The sequence below is a fragment of the Phalacrocorax aristotelis genome, chromosome 6 (assembly GCF_949628215.1).
Source record: "Phalacrocorax aristotelis chromosome 6, bGulAri2.1, whole genome shotgun sequence".
NCBI lineage: Eukaryota > Metazoa > Chordata > Aves > Suliformes > Phalacrocoracidae > Phalacrocorax > Phalacrocorax aristotelis.
Window position 1 is genome coordinate 31,218,137 of NC_134281.1, and position 24,133 is coordinate 31,242,269.

Here is a 24,133-nt window from a genome sequence, read left to right on the forward strand (position 1 = left end):
TGATGTCACAGGGGTGTGACAGTGAAGTTTTTAGCTTGGTTGTGTAAATGCTGACCTTGGGGGCCTTCTTGGGCTGGCTTTCAGGCATGAGAGGGAGAGTTTTCTTAAAGCCCAGTTTAGTCCATCTTCCAGGGCAGGAAAAGGCAGGGGTGAGAAGGAAGGAAAGTCTGATTTCCAGAGGCAGGAAAGGGGAGGCTGGTATTTTTGGGCTGTTATGAACACTTCCACATCTTACCTACAACCTACAACTTCCTGGTCCAAAGCTGGGAGCTCTCCCAGCTCATCAGGGAGCTCTGGGGACAGGGAATGGAGGGACAGGGATGTTCTGGAAGGAAGACAGCGTTCTCATGCTGTTTCTAATCCTGCCATCTAATTAGCTGTAAAAAACAAAAGGTACTAAAAATATGATTGTCCTTGTGGAGCGTGGGGACGAATGGGATAGGGGAAGCTAGCAGAGAGGAGGGGAAGGGACAGGGTATCCCAGCCTTGGCATCCCTCCCCTGTGACAGTTTTCCCCCTCCCTGTACTGGAATCTCATTTATTCCCCTGCATGGGAAGAGCATTGGGTTTCTGCTGGGAAGAGTGATGCTTGGTCAGAGGGCCTCCCATGCCCCTGGTGCTCAGACCCATTTCTTGTGGTTAGTGCCACAGGATGCGTGCAGGGCTTTCACATCTCATTTATTTGTTTATGAACACTCTTTTCTTTCTGCATGCACATTCCTCCTTTCAGACCTTTGGGCAGGCAGCCCCCTGCCTTCCTCAGGCTTGGGTTTGGCTGCAGAGATGCCTTTTCTTTCTGTTTTCTCTTCTCTTATGCCCTGTTTTGATTAAAATGAGAAGCAGCTTTTTTTTTGTGTGTGCACACTGGGTTCGCCATCAATGGGATGCCCTTTGCTACCTATAGCATTTACCAGCCTGGTAAGTGAGAGGGGTATGACCTGCAAAAACCTAGTTATTAATTGGACACAACATGAAGGTCCCCAAAGGATTTTTACACCTCTGTACCTTCTTGTGGCCCATCTTCAGTCAACTAAAGGATAAGAGCTGACTGATGGGATGCAATGTTCTCTGCTGTGGTGTTTTACAGCTGGGGAGAAAGGGAATGCAACTACCCTGTGGCCCATCCTTTGCCTCTAGCCAAGTTGCCCTGGACGTAAGACCCACACTGTGGGGAGGAAGAACAACAAACATGAATTTTTAGCTAAGAAATGGTGCTACTTGACAGGTCAGTGGTGTGTCTCAGCCCTTCCATGAGTCACACATGCAGGATGCTCCATAGAAGATGCCACCCTTATTTCTTCACCCTCTTGCAACCCTGTTGGGCTCAAGAGAATTGCTCAGGGCATCTCTGAAGGCCCCTTTCCAGCCCCAAACCAGTGTACATCCAGCATGGTTCCACCAGAGAGTCACAGACCTGCTGGTGTCCTGCCAGGAAAGCCCTCTCTTGGAAGGAATGCCCTGTACTTGAAGACATGAGGTAGTCCAGTAGCACACGGAGCTGATCCAGGAGCAGATTTCAAGCAGTCTATGCTGTGGCTGGAGACAGAATCACATGGTGGCCCTCTGCCAATTTTAACTTTGCTGGCAGGGGCAGAAATCAGCAGCAGAGATGCAGTAGCAGAGGCTCTGCTGCGAGGTAGCTGGCAGAGTAAATCCTCCAGGGCCCTGCAAAGAAGGGAGCAAGCTGTGCAGGAGCCAACTATTCACTGCACTGCCGTCCAAGCTGTCTGGGTTAAAAGTAGTTGGGTAAAAACAGCTTCCCGTGCCATGGAGGTATGGCCTGGAGTCAGCCTGGGCACACGCTGGAGTCTGCTTTTTTTGCCCCCTCATCTTGCTGGTATTCCCCAGCCCTTGCTTCTCCACCATAAGGCAGCATGGAAAAGTGGATGGAGCAAGGAAATGAGAAGAGGAAAGGGGAGGAAATGACCAATGAAAAGCCTCAAAGCAGGGAGAAAAAAAGCAGAATTGCCAAAGAGATTTCTGTTTAGGCAAAATAAAGAAATAAAAGGAGGTCAGAGAAGAAAGGTAAGTTTTGTTCTTGAGCATCTTCTGTGGACTGTTTCCCAGCAGATGTGGTACAGAGTTGTCAGTACAGGGTGTGCATCCCAGGTCAGAAGTTAGAGATGTTGGCAGTGAGCAAAGGGAATCCTCTACTCCACCTGACTTCCCTCAGCATTATTGATCCTTTGTCTTCCCATCGCAGGTGAGTGGGCAGGAGAGGAAAGGCACCTTGTTTAGAGCCAAGAGGCAGCTTAGGGCAGGATCATCATGGGTCCCTATCGAGCTCCATGCTGGTGCTATCAGTATGAGGTGGCAGCTCTGGGGATTTTTGGGGGGGTTTAGTCTGTATCCATACTCCAGCATGTTTAACAGTTGAACTGGCACCAAACTGGCTTGGAGATGAACTGCCCCTTTGTGCCCCTTTGAGCCAAGGGGCTGGGATACCCCAGTGAAGAGGAGTAGGACTGTGATGGGGGAAGGTGGAGGGTGGAGGAAGTTCTCACCTGGTTCATTTGGTGCACCTTGCCCGCACACAAACTCCTCTGAAGGAGGGGAAGGGATCTTCAGAAGCTGCATTTTGAAAAATCCCACTCTAAAATACATAATGAATTTGGGTCAGGTTTGTGGTATAAGCTTAGTGGATTGCAACAGCACCTCATGAGAATTTTAGTTTACCCCTTAGGATCTGGTTTGGAGGTTTAAGCAATGGATCATTGATGTTTTCTCAGTAGGGGCCAGAGGCAGTGCATTTGAATCTTCATATGGGCTTGTGCGGAAGGTGGCTTCTAGCTGGTACAGCCAAGTGTGCCAGGTCTTTGCTAGGCACCTTGTTGTCTTCACCTGCCATGGGAGCTGACATGCTTTAGCCACCTGTCTAGGCCAGGGAAGGTCTCGTGTCCTCTGGTTCAAAAGATTACACCTGTAGACTCACAGCATGTCTTCATTTGGTGCTCTGGCTCCAAACCCCATTTGGAGATGTAAGAATGAACCAAAGCAGCCACTGAATTATAAACATGTGAAAAGACACAGAGGGAAATCGTAGCTGAAATGATTGAAGATGTTGGGGGAAGCGGTGTGATCAGAAGGCAAAGAAAAATTACCCACCCCTTTCCACTCCAAGAGGTCGAAGAACCCTTCTTCCCATCCTACAAGAGGGTGAATATGTCCATCTTCAGGTCTCCATCTGGCGCCTCATTTGTGACCTGGAAGCACAATGAGAGGAGTTTTACCTAGAACAGGTGAGTAACAGCAGCTGCCTGCTGTCTCTTTCTCTGGATTATGTTCTCTGTACTTGCAATTCTAGGTGGAGTTGTCCTCAACCCTGCTTATTATGGTATGCACGGCCACACGAACACCATGATCCATGAAGTAGGACATGTCCTGGGGCTGTACCATGTCTTTAAGGGAGTGAGCGAGCGGGAATCTTGTGATGATCCCTGCAGGGAGATAACTCCGTCTATGGAGACGGGAGACCTCTGTGCTGATACTGCTCCCACCCCAAAGAGTAAATTCTGTCGGGATCCAGATCCTGCCAATGACACGTGTGGCCAGACACATTTCACGGGAACGCCCTTCAACAACTACATGAGTTACACAGGTAACGAGTAATAATTGTTAGAAATTTTAAAGTGTCACCTGTGCTAGAAGCTTGGATTTCTCTCCCTCTGCCTCCATCAGTAGTCCCTTCCCTCATTCTCTAACTGATGTGGTCCCTCCTGGTGTGTTGGGATGTGGCGGGCTGCAGCCTGTGCTTGCAGTAGCTTCAGCCCCTTTCTTGCTGCAGGATGTTTCCATCCCTCCCTCCCCGCTGCCAGTCTGTCATTGGACACGCATCAAGGCTGTTCTTGTGTGCATGGTGGTATGCTTTTGTTCTCCAGACCTGAAGCAACTTAATTATTACTATTGCTTATAATAATAAGTAATAATAATAATAATAATTATTATTATATACTACTACTTCTACTATTATCATTTTGGACCTTCAAGTTGAGATGTTTTGGCTTGGTTTCCAAAGGCACACCGCAGAGGGCTGGTGTGTTCCTCCTGGCAACCCAGGAGGACCAAAGCCTGAAGATCAGTTCTGTCACTCCCTGCTGACCCACTGCGAGTCCCATGAGGATGGTGGCACTGCCCAGGCGTTAGGGCTGGTGTGAGCTGGTGCTGAACAAGTGCAGGAATGTGGCGCTGCTGAGGCAGTGCCATCTTGTGGCTTTGGGGACACATGACACCAGAGAGTCCTGGCAGGAGAGCCACCACACTCTGGTGTCTCCCATGTCTCTCTAGAGGTTTCCAAAGCAGTTTGGAGATCAGGAAGGGTGTACATTGCCGTGCCCCACTGGCCGATCCCTCCCACCCTCAGCCTGGCCTCTCTTCCCCCAGATGATGACTGTACCAATACCTTCACCCCCAACCAAGTGGCCCGGATGCATTGCTACCTGGACCTGGTGTACCAGCGCTGGGGCCAGAGCAAGAAGCCTGCACCCATCCCAATCCCTCCCATGGTCACAGGGCAGACACAGGACTCCCTCAGCATCTACTGGCTGCCTCCCATCAGCGGTGTCATCCATGAGAGGTAAGGGATCTGCTGTTGCTATAGTCTTGGTCTTGCACAGGATCCTGCTAGAAGGGACAAGGGTCTCTCTGCGGTGCAGATCCCCCCATCCCCTTTCCCCCTTGGTTGCCTGCAGCAGAGCTCTCAGGCACAAGAGCGGGGCTGCTGCGATGGTCCAGCTGGTGTGTGGGCTCTCCAGCAAGCCTTCTGCTGTTGGGGTGCTGGAGGGGAAGCCAAAAAGTGTTGGGAGGCAATGCCAATTCTAAAACCCCAGAGTGCAATCATAGAATGAAAAATGAGCTTCATTTAGCACTTACTGTATAAAATAGCCATTTACCAGGAGGAAATGCAGCCTTGTGGTTAAGGCAGGGAGCTCGAACCGCAAGAGCTGGGTTTCGTTCCCATTGCTGTCACGGACTCATGGTGTAACTAACTGGGGGTTAGTCAGGAAACTTTTCAAGCCAGAAAAACGATGCTGAGGAACCAGAGTTCTTTGGCTGGTGAGCAGTGCATTGCCCTGAGCTGTCTTCTGTCTCCCCAACACTGGGGAGTCACCAATGCCTCTACTGGTACATCACCAATGCCTCTATTCAGAAGCCCCTATTACTAAAACATTTCAGTTTCCACCAGGTTTTAGGTCTATGGTTTTATTATGGGACCATAAGCAAATGTTAAAGAGCTCTTGAAATTGTTTTAAAGCTACTTCACATAGATTTTGCAATTCAAAGGAAAACAGTGTTTGAGGACAGCTGGGACAACCCTGGGACAGTGTTTGCTGCCTTTTTCAGAGAACCGATGCTCTCTACCATAGGCCTTTTGTCCCAGAGATACTGAGAGTGTGTACCAGTTAGCCCCACAGGCATGAGAGCCCCTGAGTGCTGTGTGGCCTTGAGTCATCCAAACAAATTGCTTTGGTGGGGAACAGAGTGGTTTGGGAGCAGGAGATCACCAGTCTAGGAGGCAGGTGCTGAGTCTTCAGATCGATCCCTAGCTCTCGCTCATAATCAGGTCAGGAGCTGGTCCATGGTGCGGGTTCTGCATCCCCTGTGACAAACTTGCCAAGGAAAGGGCCTGAGGCTGGTCTTTATCACAGAAAAGTCTCTTTTTCTTTCCTAGAGAGTACAGTGGTACCCAACTGACATTATTTTGACTGTCTGGTACTGCACTAGTGACAAAAGCTAAAAACCTGACTCTGGGCTTTAGCAGAGATAAACCCAAGTGCACCCACCCAACTGCAGAGGTTTTGCCCTGGGAAGCATGAAGTCTGTTAGCTCTGCTTCATGGGTAGGGAACAGGCGATTCAATGGCTTGTCCAAAACTACCCAGAGAGCCTGTAGAAGAGGAGGGATTAAATCTGGCTTGTCCCCTGGTCACTCTTATTCTCCTGTCTTTGACAAAGCAGGATGATATGCCACGGGGCTTCCTGAGAGCTTAGCTTTTCTTTTCCAACTTCTCATCTGATCCTGCTTGGACAAATGTGGATGGAAAGTTAACTGGTCATGATTAAACACACCAATGCCTTTGTCTTCTGCCTGCAGGGAGCAGGACACACTCTGTGATGACTGTGCAGAGGATGGCACCTTCCATCAGTATGTGCATGAGGCTTCTTCCCCTCGGGTCTGTGATTCCTCTGGCTACTGGACCCCAGAAGAAGCAGAAGGTAAACACCTCCTCTCTTCCCCTGGCTGTGAATCTCCCAGACAGAGACAACATCTTGTTGGGAAAAGAAAAATAAGCTTTTTTTGTCTTCTGGAGAGTAAGATGTCTCCTCTTTGGGGAGGCTTTTTAGTGCAGGAAGGAATCCTAGGTGCCCAGAAGATACCTGGTAACTGCCAGCTGGCTTTGGACAATCTGATACCCCGATATTAACCCCAATCATTGCCCAGGAAGGTGTTAATGAGAGATACTGGTCAAAACGGAGGGGCATTTCATTAAAATGAAAGTCTTAAAACATAGATCTAAAATTCTGAAACTTCAGGGGTATTCACAGGCTTTGATGCAGCCTTGTAGGGAGCAAGAGAAGCTCCTTGCTCAGCCCCACTGAGTCTGTACCAAGTCCTGGGCAATCTGGGTTGGATGCAACTCCTCACTGGTAAGGTGAACAGCAGGGTGTCACAAATTCTCTTGTGCTGAGATCCGAATGTTTGTTTAGAGACCCACCTTGTGGGCATGGTGGTGGCTTTCAAGATCATGCAGCTGCCATAGGAGCCGTTGGGCTTTTCATACTGCCTCAACTTCTCCAAGGGCAAAACAGAGGAGTTAGGGAGACCAGGTGAAATAATCTCATGTAGTGCACATGCTGCTGTTGAACCACGTGGAGCCAGAGGATCTGTCAGTTCTGTGTTTCTTCACGTTTGAGCCACTGAGGTCAACTGAAAATGTGCCAGGGTGGTTGCAGAGAAAGTGCAGTTCAGACATTATTACACCTTTGGGATGTAGCCTATGCTTTGAGAACAGGAGTGTTAGGATGTAGCTGAGATTCTGTGTCTGAAAACTCTAAGTATCTCTTGCTAGCATTGCAAGTTGAGAGGGGGGGGAAAAACCAACTTAAATCATCAGATTTGTGCTTATTCAGTGATACTAAACAAATCAAAGCTTAGCTCATGTATTTTCAGTGGTTCCTGTTTCCCCCGTCAGTTTGATTCACTGGCAAATTAAAACTGCTTCTGGAATTATTGACTGTTTTTTTTCTCCTATGCATGACCTGCAGCTATCACAAGTGCATGTTTGCCCTGGTGAAAGAGTCAGGTTCTATGATTATTAGAAGACTAATATTAAATGGATGCAGGCTGTGAGTTGGTGCTAGGCCCTAAGAAATGCTTGCAGTGGTTGGTGAAGACAAGGGTATTTCTGCTACTGGATGATGAATTCCAGTGATGCTTTCTAAGACTGAAAGCCCAAAGCTATGTTTCTCTTACTGAGTGCTAATCCACCACTGGGGAGGCAGGCTGGGGTTCTGAGATCAGCCTGGGCATGGTCCTGGAGGTTCTGGCTGAAGAACAGCCTTCCAGAGCTGCTTTGGACCTGGTCCCTTCCTGCCTGTGACCTGTTCCAGCACGTGTCTGTGGAAAGCTTTGGTCTCTGCTCTGCTTAGCCTATGTCCAAACCCATGGAGCCACAGGGATTTGGCATTCAAGTGCCCTTGGCAAGCCTTCTGTGCCCGTGAGACAGACTACAGAGCAAGCTTCATGTTCCCCAGCTGTGCCCAGGCTGTCTCTAGAGCTTGGCACTCTGACCAGCTGCAGCATGGATACCATTGTCCCTGTTTTAGAGGGCTGTGAGACACCGGATCTGCCAAACCTTGTGCTTGTATGCATACCCAGGAGCTGGGAGACTAGTGGTGCTTATTGCTTTCCAGGATGTTAGGGCTGATGTCACCAGATATAGCACATGCCTGTAGTGGGTGCAAAACTGCATGGGTGTGCAGCTGTAGCACAGGGTATGTAGCACAGTATGGGGCTCTGCAGGGAGGATTGTCCCTCTGGGTCCCCTGTGAGGTCAGCTGTACCCTGGTTCTCATCAGCCTCCTCCTTGTCCCTTCTGCCCAGGGCCCCCAGATGTGGATCAGCCCTGTGAGCCCAGCCTTCAGGCCTGGAGTCCGGAGCTCCACCTGTATCACATGAACATGACGGTGCCATGCCCCCAGCCAGATGGCTGCATCCTGGAGCTGCGCTTCCTGCACCCTGTCTACCCCGATTCCCTCACGCTCTGGACTACATACCTCTCCATGGGCTCTCCCAAGGCACTGTCTGACATTGAAGTCCTGACAGAACAGGGGGAGTCCATCCATCTGGGCCCCCTGGACACCTTCTGTGATGTCCCTTTTACCGTGAAGCTCAACATCCCTAAAAAGGTGTCCGGAGTCAAAATCTACACCTTTGATGAGAGGATGGAGATAGACACAGCCCTGCTGACCTCCATGCCCCACAGCTCTCTCTGCTCTGCCTGCAAGCTGATCCAGTACCGAGTCCTTCGCGACCCCCCATTTGCAAATGGATCCCCCGCTGCGCCGGCACAGATGCACCGCCAGTTCGTGGACACGTGAGTGACAAGGCTGCTCCATCGCAGGCTGAGTGGGTGGCTGGGACAGTTCTGATGACCTCCTCAAGTCCTGCCTTTGAATCCCTGAGTGGTTTTGCTTATGTGGGTTGGTTTTCTGTGGGTGGGTTGGTTTTTTTTCTTTTTCCCCACCCCCTGGGAATTACAATGTTCAATGCCGTAAGTGGATTCCTTATTCATCATTGAGGAAGCCTCTTGCAGACCCACCATGCTAGCATGACCCTTGCCCATGAGCCCAGGCTAACAAGAAGGACCTTGTTAAATCCAGCAACATTTTCCCCATCAACACAACCAGTAAAATGATTGTTCAAGTTAATGCCACTTCTCCGCAGCTCAGACCCTAGGGAAATAAGCATGACCTGGCAGAGACCTTCTTTCCACAGTCTCTGCCTCTGGCTGTTTAGAGTACGAAGACATATGTCAAATTGTGATGCTGCATGGGCACACACATGTGACTTCTATAGCTGTGGTGAGCAAATCCGTTGCAGATGTATGGGCTGTTTCCTCCTGCTCTTTCTTCAGGTTCTCTCTGTTCCTCCAGGGAAGTTACGCCTGGGCAGGTGTACCACTACCAGGTGCAGGCAGTCTCTGGGACAACCTCAGGAGAAGCCTCCCCACCGCTCATCCATGTCCATGGAGCATCCTACTGTGGTGATGGAAAGGTGACCACGTAAGTCAAGAAACTCAAGCTCTCAGCTGATGTTCTTTAAGCTGCCTGGTCATCCTGTCCCAAAGAGAAGCACCGGGTTGGTCCTCCACCCATGGATACTTGGTTGAATATGTTGTACTGGATCCCTCCAGCAGACTGGACTGTAGAGCTTTTGTTTTGTAAAATGCTATGTGCACGGGAGAAGGAGACGGCCTTTTTGAGAAGCAGGGTCTGGATGAGGGGTCCAACCCAAACATGCTCTTTGTTTCACTGAAGTGCTTGGATTCTGGTCCACTTCAGCGAACTGTCATGAAGCCTGACCCCAAAGCGGGGGACTGGCTGATATAACCTTTTGCACGGGGCATAGGGTGGTGGCCCTGCAGGATTAGGCTTTGCAGTAAGTGCAGTCCCACACAGTGTGGTGTCTTTAGAGAGCTGTCTGGTCTCTGCATAGAGACCCCAAATGATGAGGGATGCACCACCTCTACATGGAGATACTCCAATGGTTCACCTGCTCCGTTTGGAGATAAATATGCCAAATTTCCATATTTTATCTTTTTCAGACTTCAACTTCCAGGTTACTCAGAATCACTTTCCTTTGAAAACATCTCTCTTAAGTGTGAGGGAAGTGGACAATTGAAGCAAGTGCAAGAGGGACTGTGGTGTCATACAAGACCTAACAAGGCAAAGAGGCTTACAGCAGGGCTAGCTGCTAAAGTGGTGTAATCTGGTATGGTTTTAGCATGAATTCATACTAGCTGAAGACTTGGTCGGGAGAGCAAATAACCACACTAGGCCCCATTGTTAAAGTTGATAGAAAAGTGAGAGGAGCAGAAATGGGCAGATAGCAGCTGAGACTTTTGGCAGGCTTTCTCGTTCCTGAGCTGTTGTGGGGAAGGCCATGAAGGAAGCTTTGTCTATGAAAGTTTTTTCCTTTGTACCGTGTATGGAACAATGAGCCAAAGACAGGAAGATGGGACACAGTGGATCTTTCACATTAGATGAAGGTGGAAGTGGGTGAGCATCACAAGACGTATGTCTGTAGGGCTTTTTTGCCCCTTGTGTTTTGGCATACATAACTTTGCACAAATGAATAGATATGAATCAAGGCATTTCTGCCAGCTTTTCTCATCAGGTCTATTTTCTGCAGTATGGGGACAGAACCTTTTCAAGGAAACTCAATGGGCTTTTTTTCCTCATGAGATGCCGTGCATATCAACTAGGGGCTGATTCTTGTTTCCTCTTGGGCTAACCTTCTCTCTCTCCCTTCTCCTTCTTCCCCTTCTCCAGCTCCCGCTGAAACTTCTAGCCCCATATCAGAGCCTCTTGCCCTCTCCAACACATGCTTTCTCCAGCAGCATGTCTTCCTGATGTTTGGTCCTCTACTTCCTCCATTGTACATAGCTTTATTTTCTCCCATAGTTCTTGCCTCAGGTCTTACAAGAAAGTCACGGTACAGTCATGCCTTCTCCCATGTTCTGCGTTTTCAGCCTCTTCAGCTCATATCTGCCAAGATATGATGTTTTCTCTCTTCTACCTTACTCCACATGTGGTTCCTTCCTCTTCTCCCTGCTTCTGTGGAAATGGAACCAAGATACGGGGTCCTCACACATGACTGGGCAGAAGCACAGGAATGTTGAATCAAGGGTAGTGTTAACCCATCTGGCTGTTGTCCTCTTAGGAGCCTGGAAGAGGAATGCGATGATGGGGATTTGCTGGATGGAGATGGCTGTTCCAGGAAGTGTAAAAGGGAGAAAGGCTTCAACTGTGTCGGTGAGTCCAAACAGATTGAGACATCCTTTTGAGGGAGGAGTCAACACTGTATGTTATTCATGCTGCTCCTCAGATCAGGGTGCAAGGCACCTCATTGCAACAAAGAGTAGATCTGCAACTGGAGTGATCCATGGAGCTTGTTAGGCCCTTGTGGTGTGAAATCCTAGGGCTAAATGGCCAGCATGGCTCCTGGGGCAGGAGCAGATGTATGTGCCTGGAGCCTGCTTTGATCCCCGGTCTCCTTGCAGGGGAACCAAGCCTGTGCTACGTGCATGATGGGGATGGTGTGTGTGAGCCATTTGAGAAGAAAAGCAGTGTCCTGGACTGTGGTCCCTACACACCCGATGGGTACGTGGATCTGTGGGCAGCAAAAGCTTATGCCTCCCATCAGGACGCGAAGTCCTGCCCTGCTTCCTTGGTCACAGGACAGCCTGTTGTGAAGGTGAGTGAAGGCATGGCCAAAAAAAGAGACTTTTTTAGCAAAGCCCATGCAGTAGAGTGGGGGGAGCTATTGCTGCAAGAGGCTACTGAGGCAGAACCAAAATCTTCAGAGCAGCTCTGGAAGTGTTCATTGATTACTATATTTCCATGCAGGAAGCCAGTAGAAGACATGAGCGTTTCTCATATCCCTCTTTCAGTAGTCCCTTAGCCCAGGAACTGCAGTACACGGAGGGGTATTTCATCAAGGCAGGAAGCTCCTCCCCCAGCCATGCAGTTTGCTAAACAGTGACCACCCCTGTCCCGCCAGCTAAATTCACAACTTTGAGCATGTGAGTAGTCCCACTGTAGGTTTAAAAAATCCTGAAAGTCAAATACCTTATAAAGTCAGGGCCTGAAAGGATAAAATCATGCATATATCAGCATCAGTGCTGCTCTCAAACTCTCTGATCTGAAGCCAAGGAAAAATCGATGGGAGAATTCCCATCTTTCCTATGGGCTTTGGAGAGGGGCTTGGAGGTCTAGGATGGGATTTCACCTGATCGGTGTTAACGTGATGTGTGTATGTTCTTTCCTAGCAAGCTGAAGAAGGGCAAGAAATATGTGGAGAGGTCATATTTGGCTCTTTGTAGATGTATTTTTATTGACCTCATATAAGGAACAGTCTTCTCAAGACCTACGGCTTGATTAAATTGCCCAGATGTACATGTCTAATGAGATGGCTTGGGATCAGGTGTCTGCTCCTCTAGAATGACACATGTATCTCTCAGGTTTTGTCTGCCAAGCCTATGAGGATGTCTGGGATACCATAGGTCATCAAATGGCACAGAAGACTGGTGTTCAGGCAAATGAATCACACCTTTGGATCTCATCAGTCCAGCCAAAATCAGAAGGCTGTGGTCTTACTTACTGTCTCACAGCATGGCTCATTATTTCTTACTCAGCCCTGCAGACACCATGGGGTGCTTAAACGGCATATTTACAGCACCTCAAAGTTGCAAAGGCCTCCTGTGCACGTGTGGGTGGTGACATGTCATTTCTGGTCAGGAACCCACATCCTAATTGTCTTCATGCTAGGAACCAACTTGGGATCCTTCTCTATGTTTGAGTCTTACTTGATGTTTTGTAGGTACCGTTTCTTTCTCTCAATTTCCTTGCTTCTTTCTGGGTTGAAATAAATCTCTCCTTTCAGGTATGTAAATCCCACCTTCATGATGTGCCAAAGGATCTTTCGCTGGCTGCTTGGTTCCCTTGCACTCCCAGCCAAGACAATGCTCAGGATCCAGATGAGGAGAGGGTACACTTGGGCGATGAGGGAGTTTGGCTCAAGGTAAGTGAGGATGTGTGGTCAGGCACAGAAAGATATGCTTGTCATTGCCCCACCACTCTGGTGACAAAGACCCATCCTCTTCTGTCCTGTAGGAGCTATAGCATTCCTAAAAACTGCTCATATAGGACTTCATATCCTACTGAACTCTTCGCAAACCCCAAATGCCTGTGGCTGGGTCTTATGTAGTTGCCCCATTTACACTGTGAACAGCAAACCCATCCTGGTACAGATTGCCAGAACAGCTGTGCCTGAAACCAGGACCCCACAGAAATGTGTTGAGGCTGAGAAACAACTTGCTCTTGACTATTCCCTGCAGTCAGGCTGTGCCATTACACTGGCAAAGGGTGGGCACAAGCTCTGTTTAAAGTCCAATTTGCCTTTGTTCCCCATGGCTGTGAAAAGCAACAGAAAGTAGCTGGATATACTCTGCCATCCTGAGGGGTCTCACGTACTCCAGGTTGCCCCCAGCAATTGGCTGTGGCATGCAGGTCCTCTTGCCCCCTGGTCACTTCAGACCAAAGGAGGCAGTTCTGTGCCCAAGGTGCTGGTCCTGCAGCCTAATGGGGGCTTGGGGGCTACCTCCATTGCTGGGGCTGCCTTTGGGAGGGCATCTAGAGGATCAAACCTCTCTGTCTCGGCAGGCAGAGGAGCAGGACAGAGGAGAGCTGAAGGTTAGGCCAACGTGATTTTTACAGTGGTGATTTTCTGACCACAGACACTGTTTAGAGGTTTCGTGGCTGTTGCCTGGTGTTACTGGAAAGCTGGGTTCTGGTGTGTTGCTGTGTCTGCAGTTTGAGGAGCACTTTGCCCTGCTTTGCTTGAGATTGTCTAGAGAGGACCTCTTCCCAAGATGCTCAGACAACTTGGTGAACATCAAACCTGAGTCAATAAATATGGCTGTTGTCTCTGAAGTCCTCTGACTCTCCAAAGAATTTCCTTTAACTGTTTTTTTTTTTCTTTATTCCTTGTCTGTGTGCTCACAACCTACTTCCCAGCTTCAGTTTCTGGCCATGACAAATGTACCTTCTTTCTTCCTTTGCTAGCAAGAAAACAGCAATCTCCCCCTCTGCCCTACCTAGATGAAAGCTTGCTTTCCACTTCTCACCAGGGGTTAAAGCATGTTTCAGTTTTGTTGGAGTTTGTGCTCAGTTCTGTTCCTCTATGGATGTTTATATTAAAGACTTTCATTACTGACTCTGTGCTCTCTCTAGGGCTGCTATTATTTTCCACCCATAAAATTATTTATGGACTAGTAATAAATATGCCCTTTTTCTTTTTTCTTTTTTCTTTTTTTTAACAGAGTTTGCCTGATTGGTAACATATTGGGTTAGGAAAGACTTGTCTTGTTGACAATTTACCTAGCACACCTGCCTGGACAGGAATGGTGCTGTTCATGCACATGTACCCATGTGCGTATCATGTTTCGTGGCCACCAACTCCCGTGGCCATTTTAAAGCTGTTGCACCTGTGTCACCCGGGTTAAAGCTACACCGCAAAACCCATTGGGTGGTAGGCATTGCTTTCTATGGTGTTTCTAAAGAGGTGGCACCAATAAGAGAGGGAAAGTTTGGGTCGTACTGTAAGTGGGCTGGCACTGGAGGCAAGAATGGGCCACCTAACAAAGCATCTACCACATACCTTGGGTCTGTCTACAGATGGGAGTAGTTATGATTCGCAGATCTCCAGCCATGCTTTGTTCTTAGTTTCTTACATATCCGATGAGGAGAGAAATCAAAATCACTTGTAAGCAAATCAGATGTGTAATACGCAGGAAATTAGAGAGAGGGAGGAATAAGATAGGCTGCTGTGGTCAGGCACATATCACGTATTAAAAAAAAATTAGGATGTTAGTCAAGTCAGGTGCTGTTGGTCTGTCTTGGGGCCAGTGTCCTTCACCTCCAAGTAGATGCACTGTGGGAATGGAAAGACTAAACCCTTCACCTGCAGCTGCATGGTCCAAGGAAAGCCTCACCTGACTTCTTCAACCATCTCTTCTCCTCTGAGGAACCATGCTTGGAGGAGTGGGCAGCAGGTGGCTGGGTTAAAATCAGCTGGCTCTTTGGGGCTTACTGGCTGCAGCTCTGTCCTGGGGGGCTCCTTGGAGCAGGCTCTGAGCACTGCTGGCTCTTCTTTCTTTCCTCCCTTCTTGTTTTCTTCTGTCACTAGCTTCTAAGCTCAGATGGGGAGACAGTGGGCATATATCAAACAAAAAGAAAAAAAAAAGAAAAAAGGGAGAGCAGCTTCAACCCCCCGGTCCACTCCTTGCAGCAGGGTCAGCCCTGCATGAGAGCAAGCCCTGGCCAAGGTAGTGTGTAGGCAGCACTGGGGACTTGCTCATGGGGTGTTTGCTGCCAAGTACCTCCTTGCAGGGCGGGAACCCTGGGATGAAGCCCAAGGTTTTCTCCCACTCCCGTGCATGAGCAATGCCTGGCGTGGCACGAACCAGCCCAAGGCTGGGCTGCCGTCACAAATCGGGTGGTTGTCCCCTCTGCTCCTGCAGTCTGCTCCTTGGGCTGTGCCTGACCAGCCAGGACTTGTCCTCTGAAATACACCTTTGCCTTGTATTTCTGGGCTCCCTCCACACCAGCATTCAACAAAAACGCTCCATAGGTTGGGTCTTGATCAAAACACATCTCGGCAGTGGGTGGGGGGCACCAGGGTGGGGGAGAAAAACATTTCTATCCTCTTACTTCCAGAGAACATCTGCCCTGCCATAATTGATGCTGTATATTTCCTAGCTGCCTCCTGTAGCCTTCGGGGCTCTAGACAAGTGGGGAGCTGTCGGCTCTCCTAGCAGGCAGGACTTCTTCCCACAAATCTTTCTGCATGTTGGCTGATGGACAGTTTGCAGTCATTCTGGGTACTGGGGCTGTTCTTTGGTTTGTTGTTTTTTTTGTGTGTGTGTGTTTTTTTTTTTTATGGGCGTTTATTTTTAGGTTTATTTTTTTAAATGGAAATATTTCAGTGGCAGGGCTGGCAGCCGTGCTCTCTGGTGCCTCACTTGCCCGACTGGCACCATGTGGGGTGGGAGTTGGAAGCCTAGGGAAGGGAGGGCAGCAAAGGGGTTATCCAGGTCTCGGTCAGGTGTTTCTCATTTTTAAGAGCAGGAAATGTGGAAGCTGGGAAGATGCCATAAATTTATAGCAAGGCGGGACTGGTATATGTAGGGAAGACTAGTGAAAGGGGGGGGAATCAGGAAGGAAAGGACTGTGGTCCTGCACCATTCCTTCCTTCCTTCTTCTCTTTTCCCATCCATTTGCTGCCCTGCACATCTGCAGTCTCTGACCCCCTAACCCTGCTCCTGCTCCCTCCCCATGCTCCCTCTTTCTCTCCCTCTTGTATATATGGGATCAGAAAGGCTGTATTTGGTATGCATGCTCTCAGGGTCCCTCTTGCCCTCCTGCCTAGGTGTGCTTTGAGAGACCTGCAGTGCCCACTTCCCTCCTGGTCTTCCTGGCCTCTGATGGCACCATCCCAAGCAACCAGCGCAAGCCAAGGGTGACTGTCCAGCTGAGTGATGTAGATGGGCTGAACCACTCTTTGGGTGAGCATCCTACAGGCTGTGGTACACAGGGACCCACCAGCAGGGACACTAGGAGCCCCACCATTGCTGCTGTCTCTCACTGAGTTGGGTGCTGGTGTCCCCTGTCCCCCCTTGCAACATCTTCTGCTTCCCAAGATGGTCTGTTGGGATGTGTGGGGGAGAAGAGGTAAATCAAAGGCAGAGAAAATATCCCTGGAGCTGAGCTAGTGGCCTCTTTCTTTGCCCCATCTTGCAGGGATGTACGAGCTGTCATGTCAGCACAACCCGCTTGTCATCAATGTGACCGATGGCCAGGAGGACCCGTCCCACTGGGCTGGTTCGGTGCTGCTCAACTTCTCTTCCCCACTTGTGGGCATCGCAGCTGTGGCCTTGCGGACATCAACTCAGCCTGGCTTTCACCCCACCACCTGCCTCCTACAACATGAGGAGAGACACAGCCACCAGCCCTATAGGTATGGTCTCCTCAAGGCACTTGCTGACAGGTACCTGGAGTACCTCTCTCCACTGGGACTTTGTGCTTCAGTTCTGGAGTGTTTATCTATCCACTGAGTGTTTCATGACTATTCTCACGTGGCTTTTGAAGTGGTGTTGGAAAATTCAGTTGTAATGAGACTTGGTTTGCTTATCTCACCGTGGGGAGGAAAACAGGAAAATAGATTTTGTGCCTGGCCTGTGCATCTGCACAAAGCTGCACTAAGGGGCTGTTCCCTGGTGAGAAAACCAAGCTTCCTCTGCTAAGATGTTATTGCTGAGAGTTGCTGCTGAAGCTGAAGTGTAGGCTTCTTCCGCATGTGCTTTATCAAGCTCAGTCTCCATCCATCCCGGTCTTCCCCACACTGCAGGAGGTGGGGATGAATCTTCCCCAGTTGCAGTTCTCCATCTCCTCCTCCTCCTTCCTGTGCTGGCTCACCATCTATCCCAGGCTCCTCACCAAGTCTCATGCTGCCTCCGTCGTAATGCAGTGATAACAGTAATAATAGCAATGGCACTCTAATTTATTGATGTTTGGTGCTCACAGGCATCTGCCTGTCTTTGTAAAGCAGCAAATGAGAGGCAGCGTTTGCAGAATGAGTGCTGCTCTCTGAAAGGGTCGTGCTGGCAAAGAGACGGGGAAGGACTGTAGTCCAAGATAGACTAAATAAGCAAGGCAGAAAGAGTGTGCCAAGCAGAGGTGTGGGTCCATGGAGAAACAAAAGGATGGTGCTCAGCTCTGTCTGAGAGGGGTAGTGGGGCTGATGACAGCCAGACCTGCCAAGTCTGACTTTGCTTTCGAATCCCAGGCTCCCTGAAGTTATAAGCGTGCCAATCCAGGGCTCTGGTTCAGCCAGTTACTCAAACTGCACCACTGGGAATACTGATTTTTAGGTCCAAGCTTTGCTGAAGCTGTGGGGGTGTTAGGAGTGAAAGGCTTTGGGTAACGTCATTGCATCACTGCTACTGTCATTTTTTTCTTCTGTTGATGGCCCTGGATGGACAAACATCCCCAATAATGAATGAGTGTGCATGTGTTTGTCTAAAAGCTTGTGGGATCATGGTACAATTGATTTATGTAGAGTTCTGGAAGCCATGAATATCCTGCAGTTTCTTTTTACTTTTTCTTTTTTTTTTTTTGTAAGTGCATGTATGATTTATACAGAAACATAAATCTTAGTGAGTCAGCATATAAATATTATTCTTAGCCGTACATTAAAGGATCAGTGTCCACCTGAAATGTAGTCAGTTTCCTCCTGGTAGCTGTTACAGCTACGTACACACATGCTTCTAAGACCCCAGCCAACTGATGTGGTTTTTCAATTACGTTTTCTCATCCTTTAAAATAATTTTGCATTCTCATTGCTTGAGAGCTTCCCCTCCCCCTCAGAAGTGACTGAAAGGAGCAATAGACTGACAGGACGCAGCTGAGCATCGCCTCCGGATGGGGAGAAACTCATATAGGAACAAATAGAGAGGAAAGTAGATGTTTTTCTCTTAAAAGTCTCATTATAGTTGAAGCACAAGCCAGTTCCCGTATTGCCAAAGCACACAGAGCTGCGTGATGTCCTCTTCATGAGGGCATGGCAGGACCCAACAGGATCCTTGCATCTTTTCTTGCTCTTGCTGTCATCCTGTGGGCTCCCCATGGCCTTGGCTTAGCTGTGGTATGCTGAATTGCAGGTTACACACTCAGAGTAAATCAGATCCCTGGAGTTTTCAGAGTGGGAAACACTATTTATAGTATTGCTTTTCTGGACAAAAGGCTTGAATATTTAGAGTGGGGTTAGGCTTACAGTCTCCAGTAGTCTCACTAATAGTAAAGGATTGGCCTCTGTTAAGTCAGGAAACATCCTAGTATTCCCCCCTTATTATATTTTAAAAATCTGTTTTATCTGCAAAACAGCAGTATTTTTATTTTTAAGGGCTAATAATCCATTTCATATAAGGCAGGTGGAGTCTGAGGAAAAAATGTCCTATAAAAATCCAGGAATATAAAATCTTAAGAGGTTTAGAGACATTTGATGGTAAAAGATCACAGATCTATGTTGTCCCTGTAAAGAACTGAATTGTTCGCATGCTCCCAGCCTCATATATACAGTACATGCATGTGAGTGCTTTCCTAAAATAACCCAAGAAAGGGACAGTAACAAAATCAACAAAGAAACGAGGTTTCCTGACTTCAGTCTAGAAATGCTCGTTGCCAAAATACATGATGGCTTGGTATTTCTGTAGCATCTTTCATCTTGAAGGATCTCAAAGTGCTTTGCAGGCTGGGGAAAACAAAAAGATCATGTTTTTGCTGATGAAATGAGCCAGCTCCAGGTCAGGATGCAACAGGTGTTTGAGGCTAGAAAAGTACATCCCTGTTTTGAAAAAGGTGTTGCCTTCTGCTTTCAGACCTGCTAGTGGCACTGAATGCTGGAAAAGCACTTGCGTACCAAAGCAGCATGGTGTCCCTCCCCCACACCTTGTTACCAGCACCAGGAACCCCTCTCTACTGTCTCTGCCAGCAGCTCAGGGCTCTTCTTTGATTTCTGTATCCAATCACAACCTTATGAGGTCAAGCAGAAATCAGACTTTTAGTGAGTTTCCACCCAGGAAACTCAAACTTTCCACCATTCACCCCTTTCTTCGTATTTTAAAACTGAGCCACAGACCCTCCTGTTTTCCTTGGTACAGGCTACATACTGAACCAGGTGAACATTGTTCATTTCCTCCATTATGTTTATTTTTAGCTTGGTTTTATTTTTAGTGTGTTTTATTTTATGTTAGTATATGCTGGGAAATGCCTTGGCGAGTTAACAGGAAAGGTGCTACAAAATGCAATCTGCACTGTGTTTTTATTTCCCATGTGAGTGCCCTCCTCTGCTCCCCCAAAAGTGGGTTTAATGTATCAAGGGGAGTCTGGTTTGGACTCCTTTCATATGGAAAGTAGGTGTCAGGGAGAGAAAATCAGATGGAGAAGAGGGTTTTCTACATATTTTCAGCTGCTAAACTTTATCCAGCACAGAGAGGAGGGCCATTTCCCAAGCAGGTTTTATTTTGTTTGTTTTCTTTCTTCCAGGTGCCAAATTTATGCAGGGTTAATTTATGAACTCTGTCTGTGTTGGTGTGAAAATTTGTGGGGACCCTGGGGTAGAGATGCTGGTATTTCCTTTCCTTCCCTCTGGGTAGGGTGCTCCAGAGTCAGGGACCTTGCACAAAGTGGATGGATGCTTGTGCTGGGATCCCGAGGTCAACCCTGATGGGCTGAGACATTCTTAGGTCAAGATGTACCTCCATCCCCACCCTGTCCTCCCAGGTAGAGTCTGCTCAGGCTCTTCTTGGTGTGCGCAGTACAGCTGGCATTGAGTGGTCTGTTGTCTGCCATGAGGACAGCACATATTGCCTGGACATCTGTCCCCAGCGTCTCCCAGGCAAACGCAGCCTCCTGGGTGCAGCATGAGGCCCATCAGAGCAGGTTGTGCCTAAACTGCACCATACACATCCTCTCTCTTGGCCTGGAGGAAAGCCTCATCCAGGCAACAGGACATGGCAGACATCAGCCATCCCAGCTGAAGGACCTCAAGCATCTATTTCCATGGCTTCTTGTGGACTTGGCAGTGTTACATTTATGGTTGGACTCGATTATCTTAAAGGTCTGTTCCAACATATGTGATTCTATGATTCTAAGAATAAAGCCCAGGATCCTAATCAACACCTTTCCTGGGGCATGGGCTTACCTCGGCCTTTGGCTCTGCCCTTAAGACCTCTCAAGGTGCCTTGTCTCTGGCAGCAAAGCCTGTTGACCTGTGGCATTTCTCTTGTGGGTCACCAACTGGCTGATGGACAGTGGCAGCCAAGGCTCTACTGTGGGACTTGATCCTTCACTTCAACTGGTGGATTCACTGTCCAGCTGCAAGATGACAAGGGAAACCGTTGTAGGTGCAAGGACCATTTTATGGGCCACTCCATTCCATTTGCTCTCTGCAGCCAAGTCAGCTTCTTCAATTTAATGCTTTTTTTAGGGCACGCAAGGCATATTCTGCCTTTCCCTGAGATGAACCAGTCTCAGCCAGAAAAAAAATCTCCCAACACCAACTTGATTTTGAGTCAAACACAGCAAATGAACAGCTTATAAACAGGGTGCTTGGTGGTACCTCATAGAAAGGGCCACCCAGTCTTGCTCCAAGTATGGCCAACCCTTGATACGTCGAGGGAGGATGAATTACAACACAGAGCAGCTGTGTGGTGCAAGGCATGTTTCCTTCCTGGTCCTGGCACAGCTCCCAGTGAAACCCTGAAGCTTGATCCGGATTCCTTTATTCTCTTACCAGTGTGGACATTATGTGTCCTTCCCACGTCTAGTGAAGAAGGGAACAAGCACTGTGGGAGACCCTGAGGCTTGCCTGCAGAGCCCTCAGTGTACTGCTGCAGCCAGCCTGTCACCCTTTGGCCCTGCCTTTCCTAATGTCACATGCAGGTTCTAGCATTTTTCACAGAAACTTCGTCAGGCTCTCCTATGACATGTTACAGGCTGCGGGAGGTGATGAGTCCACTGTCTCCCCTGCTGAGCTATTATATGTAGTAACCCTCTCTGCTGAGAATTTGCCTCTGATTTCAAGATGAAAGTTGTTGCTTTTGCCCCATCCTTGTCAGAAAGGTCTAAATACCTCCTGCCAGCCCATGATATTTCGGTTTGTATGTGTCTGTACAGAGAGATCAGATCGTCTTGCTATCTCCTCTCGTGATAAATATTTTTCCCTTCTTAAATCTCATAGTGTAAGTCTTGCAGTCTAGTGGTGGCTTCTGCTTGCAGCTCCCTTTTGAAATCTCTTCACTATTTCTACATCCTTCCTGGTGGTGGATGTGGATCAGAAGTGAATTCCTCCGGACAAGAGAGGAAGCAGCAGAAATGAGGTGCAGCATGTTGCTACAGGGATCAGATAAGGATAAAGGTGGTCTTTGGGATAGCTGAATATGCACCTTTGACGAATACTGGCAGCTAAATCCTACCTGTGTGCTGCTCTTACAATGGGCAGGTGGGCCATCCACTTTCAGGAAGGAGTCAGGCCAACTCTTCTCAGGAACGATGAAGGTATGATCCATTCTGCCTCAGGTTGGGAAGCTGACTAGACCAAAGTTGGCAACCCCTTCAGCTTCACTTTCTGTGCTTCTATAAATCTATTTTGGTGTAGCAAGCAACAAAAAAAAAAAAACATGGACAGAAACTGTCTGGAAATATATTCAGATTGATCTGCTCTTGCTTCTTTTTCTGCCTTTGCCACTATGGCTATGGAGGGGCCAACAGGTCATTTGACATCTTACTGGTGCCTTTTTCTCTATCTGTGAGGTAGATGACAGCGGATGACTCACACGGATGGTTTTTTTTTGCCAAGTTTCTTTGGGAGTCACGTACAGAAGCAAATATCTTTTCTTGAGGTGGCAACCTCAATGAAGATCGTAATCAGGAAGCATCACCATCGTTGGGTCTGTACATGTAGCCTGCTCCCACAAGGATGGTTGCCGTCAGATTTACTGGAAAAGTGAGACCTTTCCCCTTCACAAGAAACATGCCTGAAGGGAGAAATTCCCAAGTATTTCCAAAACACCTTTTCTCATTTCCTAGTTATTTTCTTTTGCTAGACCACATTGGGGTAAACATCTTTTATCTCGTTAATGTTCAGTGCTACAATCCAGACTCCACCAGAGTACATGTAGTGACTACTTTTAACTTCAGGAGATTTGGCTGAAGCCTTTACCTTTCCCTCAACATCCCCTATAATGCCCTCTCCCCAAAAAATTTGCACCATGAGATGAACTCGTAATAATTTTCCTCTGTTAGAGCTGGAGCTTGATGATAAGGGCTGTTTCAGCAACAATCTTTGGGTTTAAAGCTTGGGTAGATACTACAGCAATTTATGGATGATTTATTATACTTTAGGCAGCTGCACTGTATTTGGCTTGGCTTAGCTTGACTTGGGTAAATCTATCAGTATTTTCTGGGTTCTGTGAAATAATTGCTGTAAAATGGGAAAATTCAGCTTTTCAGAATTTGGGTTTTGTCACAGCAAAATGATGTCTCCCTACCAGCATTGTCACCACTGGCTCAATGTGCTCCATTGCTGGCAGTTGCCTCCTGCTTTTATTATAGAAAGATGAAGGATCCCAAAGGAAAAGTTTTGCTCTGATTTATAGAATTGGTCCTATTTCAGGACAATGCTCTTATCGTTCGAGAGCAGTTAGGTCCATCGCTAGGCAGAATTTCACAAATTTCCAGAACTAAAACTTTCTTTGATGTATGAGTTATGGGATTGGTGAGCCCAGATAATCATGCAGGCTGGTGCCGAAGTGGAATACATTTGGAGAAAAACCTTGGTATTTTGTGAAAATGTTGTTGACAAATCATTAGTTTGAGCTTCAAAAGATTCTAGGATAAAAATGGAAATTTTTTTGGATGTTTCATGCAGAAAAAAAAATATTGGCTCGTACCACATCTTATATGGCCTGAATCAGAAATGGCCAAATGTCAGGAGTTTGCAGCTGCAATACAGGAATTTCATTTATCATGAAAAGGAGAAAGAGCTCCTTCATGCTGAGATCAGAACTGGGCTAACTACACCGTTTCCTCGTCCAGCCTTCGTTAGGGTGTTCCAGCGGCTGGGAGCGATGATTTATTCCATCACGTTACCCAAACCCTGGTAAGGCATGTGGATCACGATGGGGCCAGGCCACATGGCAGGGGTTGTTTTTGTTTTTTTTTTCTTTTTTTTTTGTCCTGCACTTGTATGGTGTCAGACTCTAGGGTGTCCTGGCCCTAAGTATTGCAGTGGTAGTCATGATGATGCTGACAATGCTAAAGGAGAAGCAATCAAGGCAAAATCTGTAGGAAGATATGATAAACATTTTTTTAAGTTTACTGATATATTTGAGAAAATCAGAGAGCTTTTAGTGACATACACCCTTCTTCATGTCCGGAATAGCAGCACCAGGCTTCAAAGCAACGTGTAGGATGAGAACAGCTTCTCAGAATGTCAATAAGTTGGTCGTCTTTTGGGGCAAAGAGAAAGCCAATTATTTCTAAAATATATCTGTATATATATATAGAATGTTTGCATGAGTGTATTGTGTGTTGTACATAAAAGAAAGCTTTTGATATTATGATGTATAATTATCAATACCTTATGTATAAATAATCTATATAACATTTTGCATATATAATAATATAGTAAGAAACTTGCTGATCGCTTGATCTACTTTATACCAGCATTGCTGGCTATGTTTCTGAACTGGTGGAAAACAAAAACCTGTCCAGTAGTCCTGAAAAGGATCAGT

General features: G+C 47.7%; 1 protein-coding gene across 1 annotated transcript in view; it reads left to right on the top strand.

The window, feature by feature from the left end:
• The window catches only part of PAPPA2 (pappalysin 2), a 95,341-nt gene that overhangs the window by 32,337 nt on the left and 38,871 nt on the right, over positions 1–24,133 (top strand). The window contains exons 4-13 of the mRNA XM_075096847.1: positions 3,305–3,598; positions 4,381–4,573; positions 6,091–6,212; positions 8,101–8,593; positions 9,153–9,281; positions 10,942–11,033; positions 11,282–11,475; positions 12,664–12,801; positions 16,210–16,345; positions 16,581–16,797. Coding sequence (XP_074952948.1) covers positions 3,305–3,598; positions 4,381–4,573; positions 6,091–6,212; positions 8,101–8,593; positions 9,153–9,281; positions 10,942–11,033; positions 11,282–11,475; positions 12,664–12,801; positions 16,210–16,345; positions 16,581–16,797 — 2,008 coding nt within the window. The remainder of the gene's footprint in view (positions 1–3,304; positions 3,599–4,380; positions 4,574–6,090; positions 6,213–8,100; positions 8,594–9,152; positions 9,282–10,941; positions 11,034–11,281; positions 11,476–12,663; positions 12,802–16,209; positions 16,346–16,580; positions 16,798–24,133) is intronic.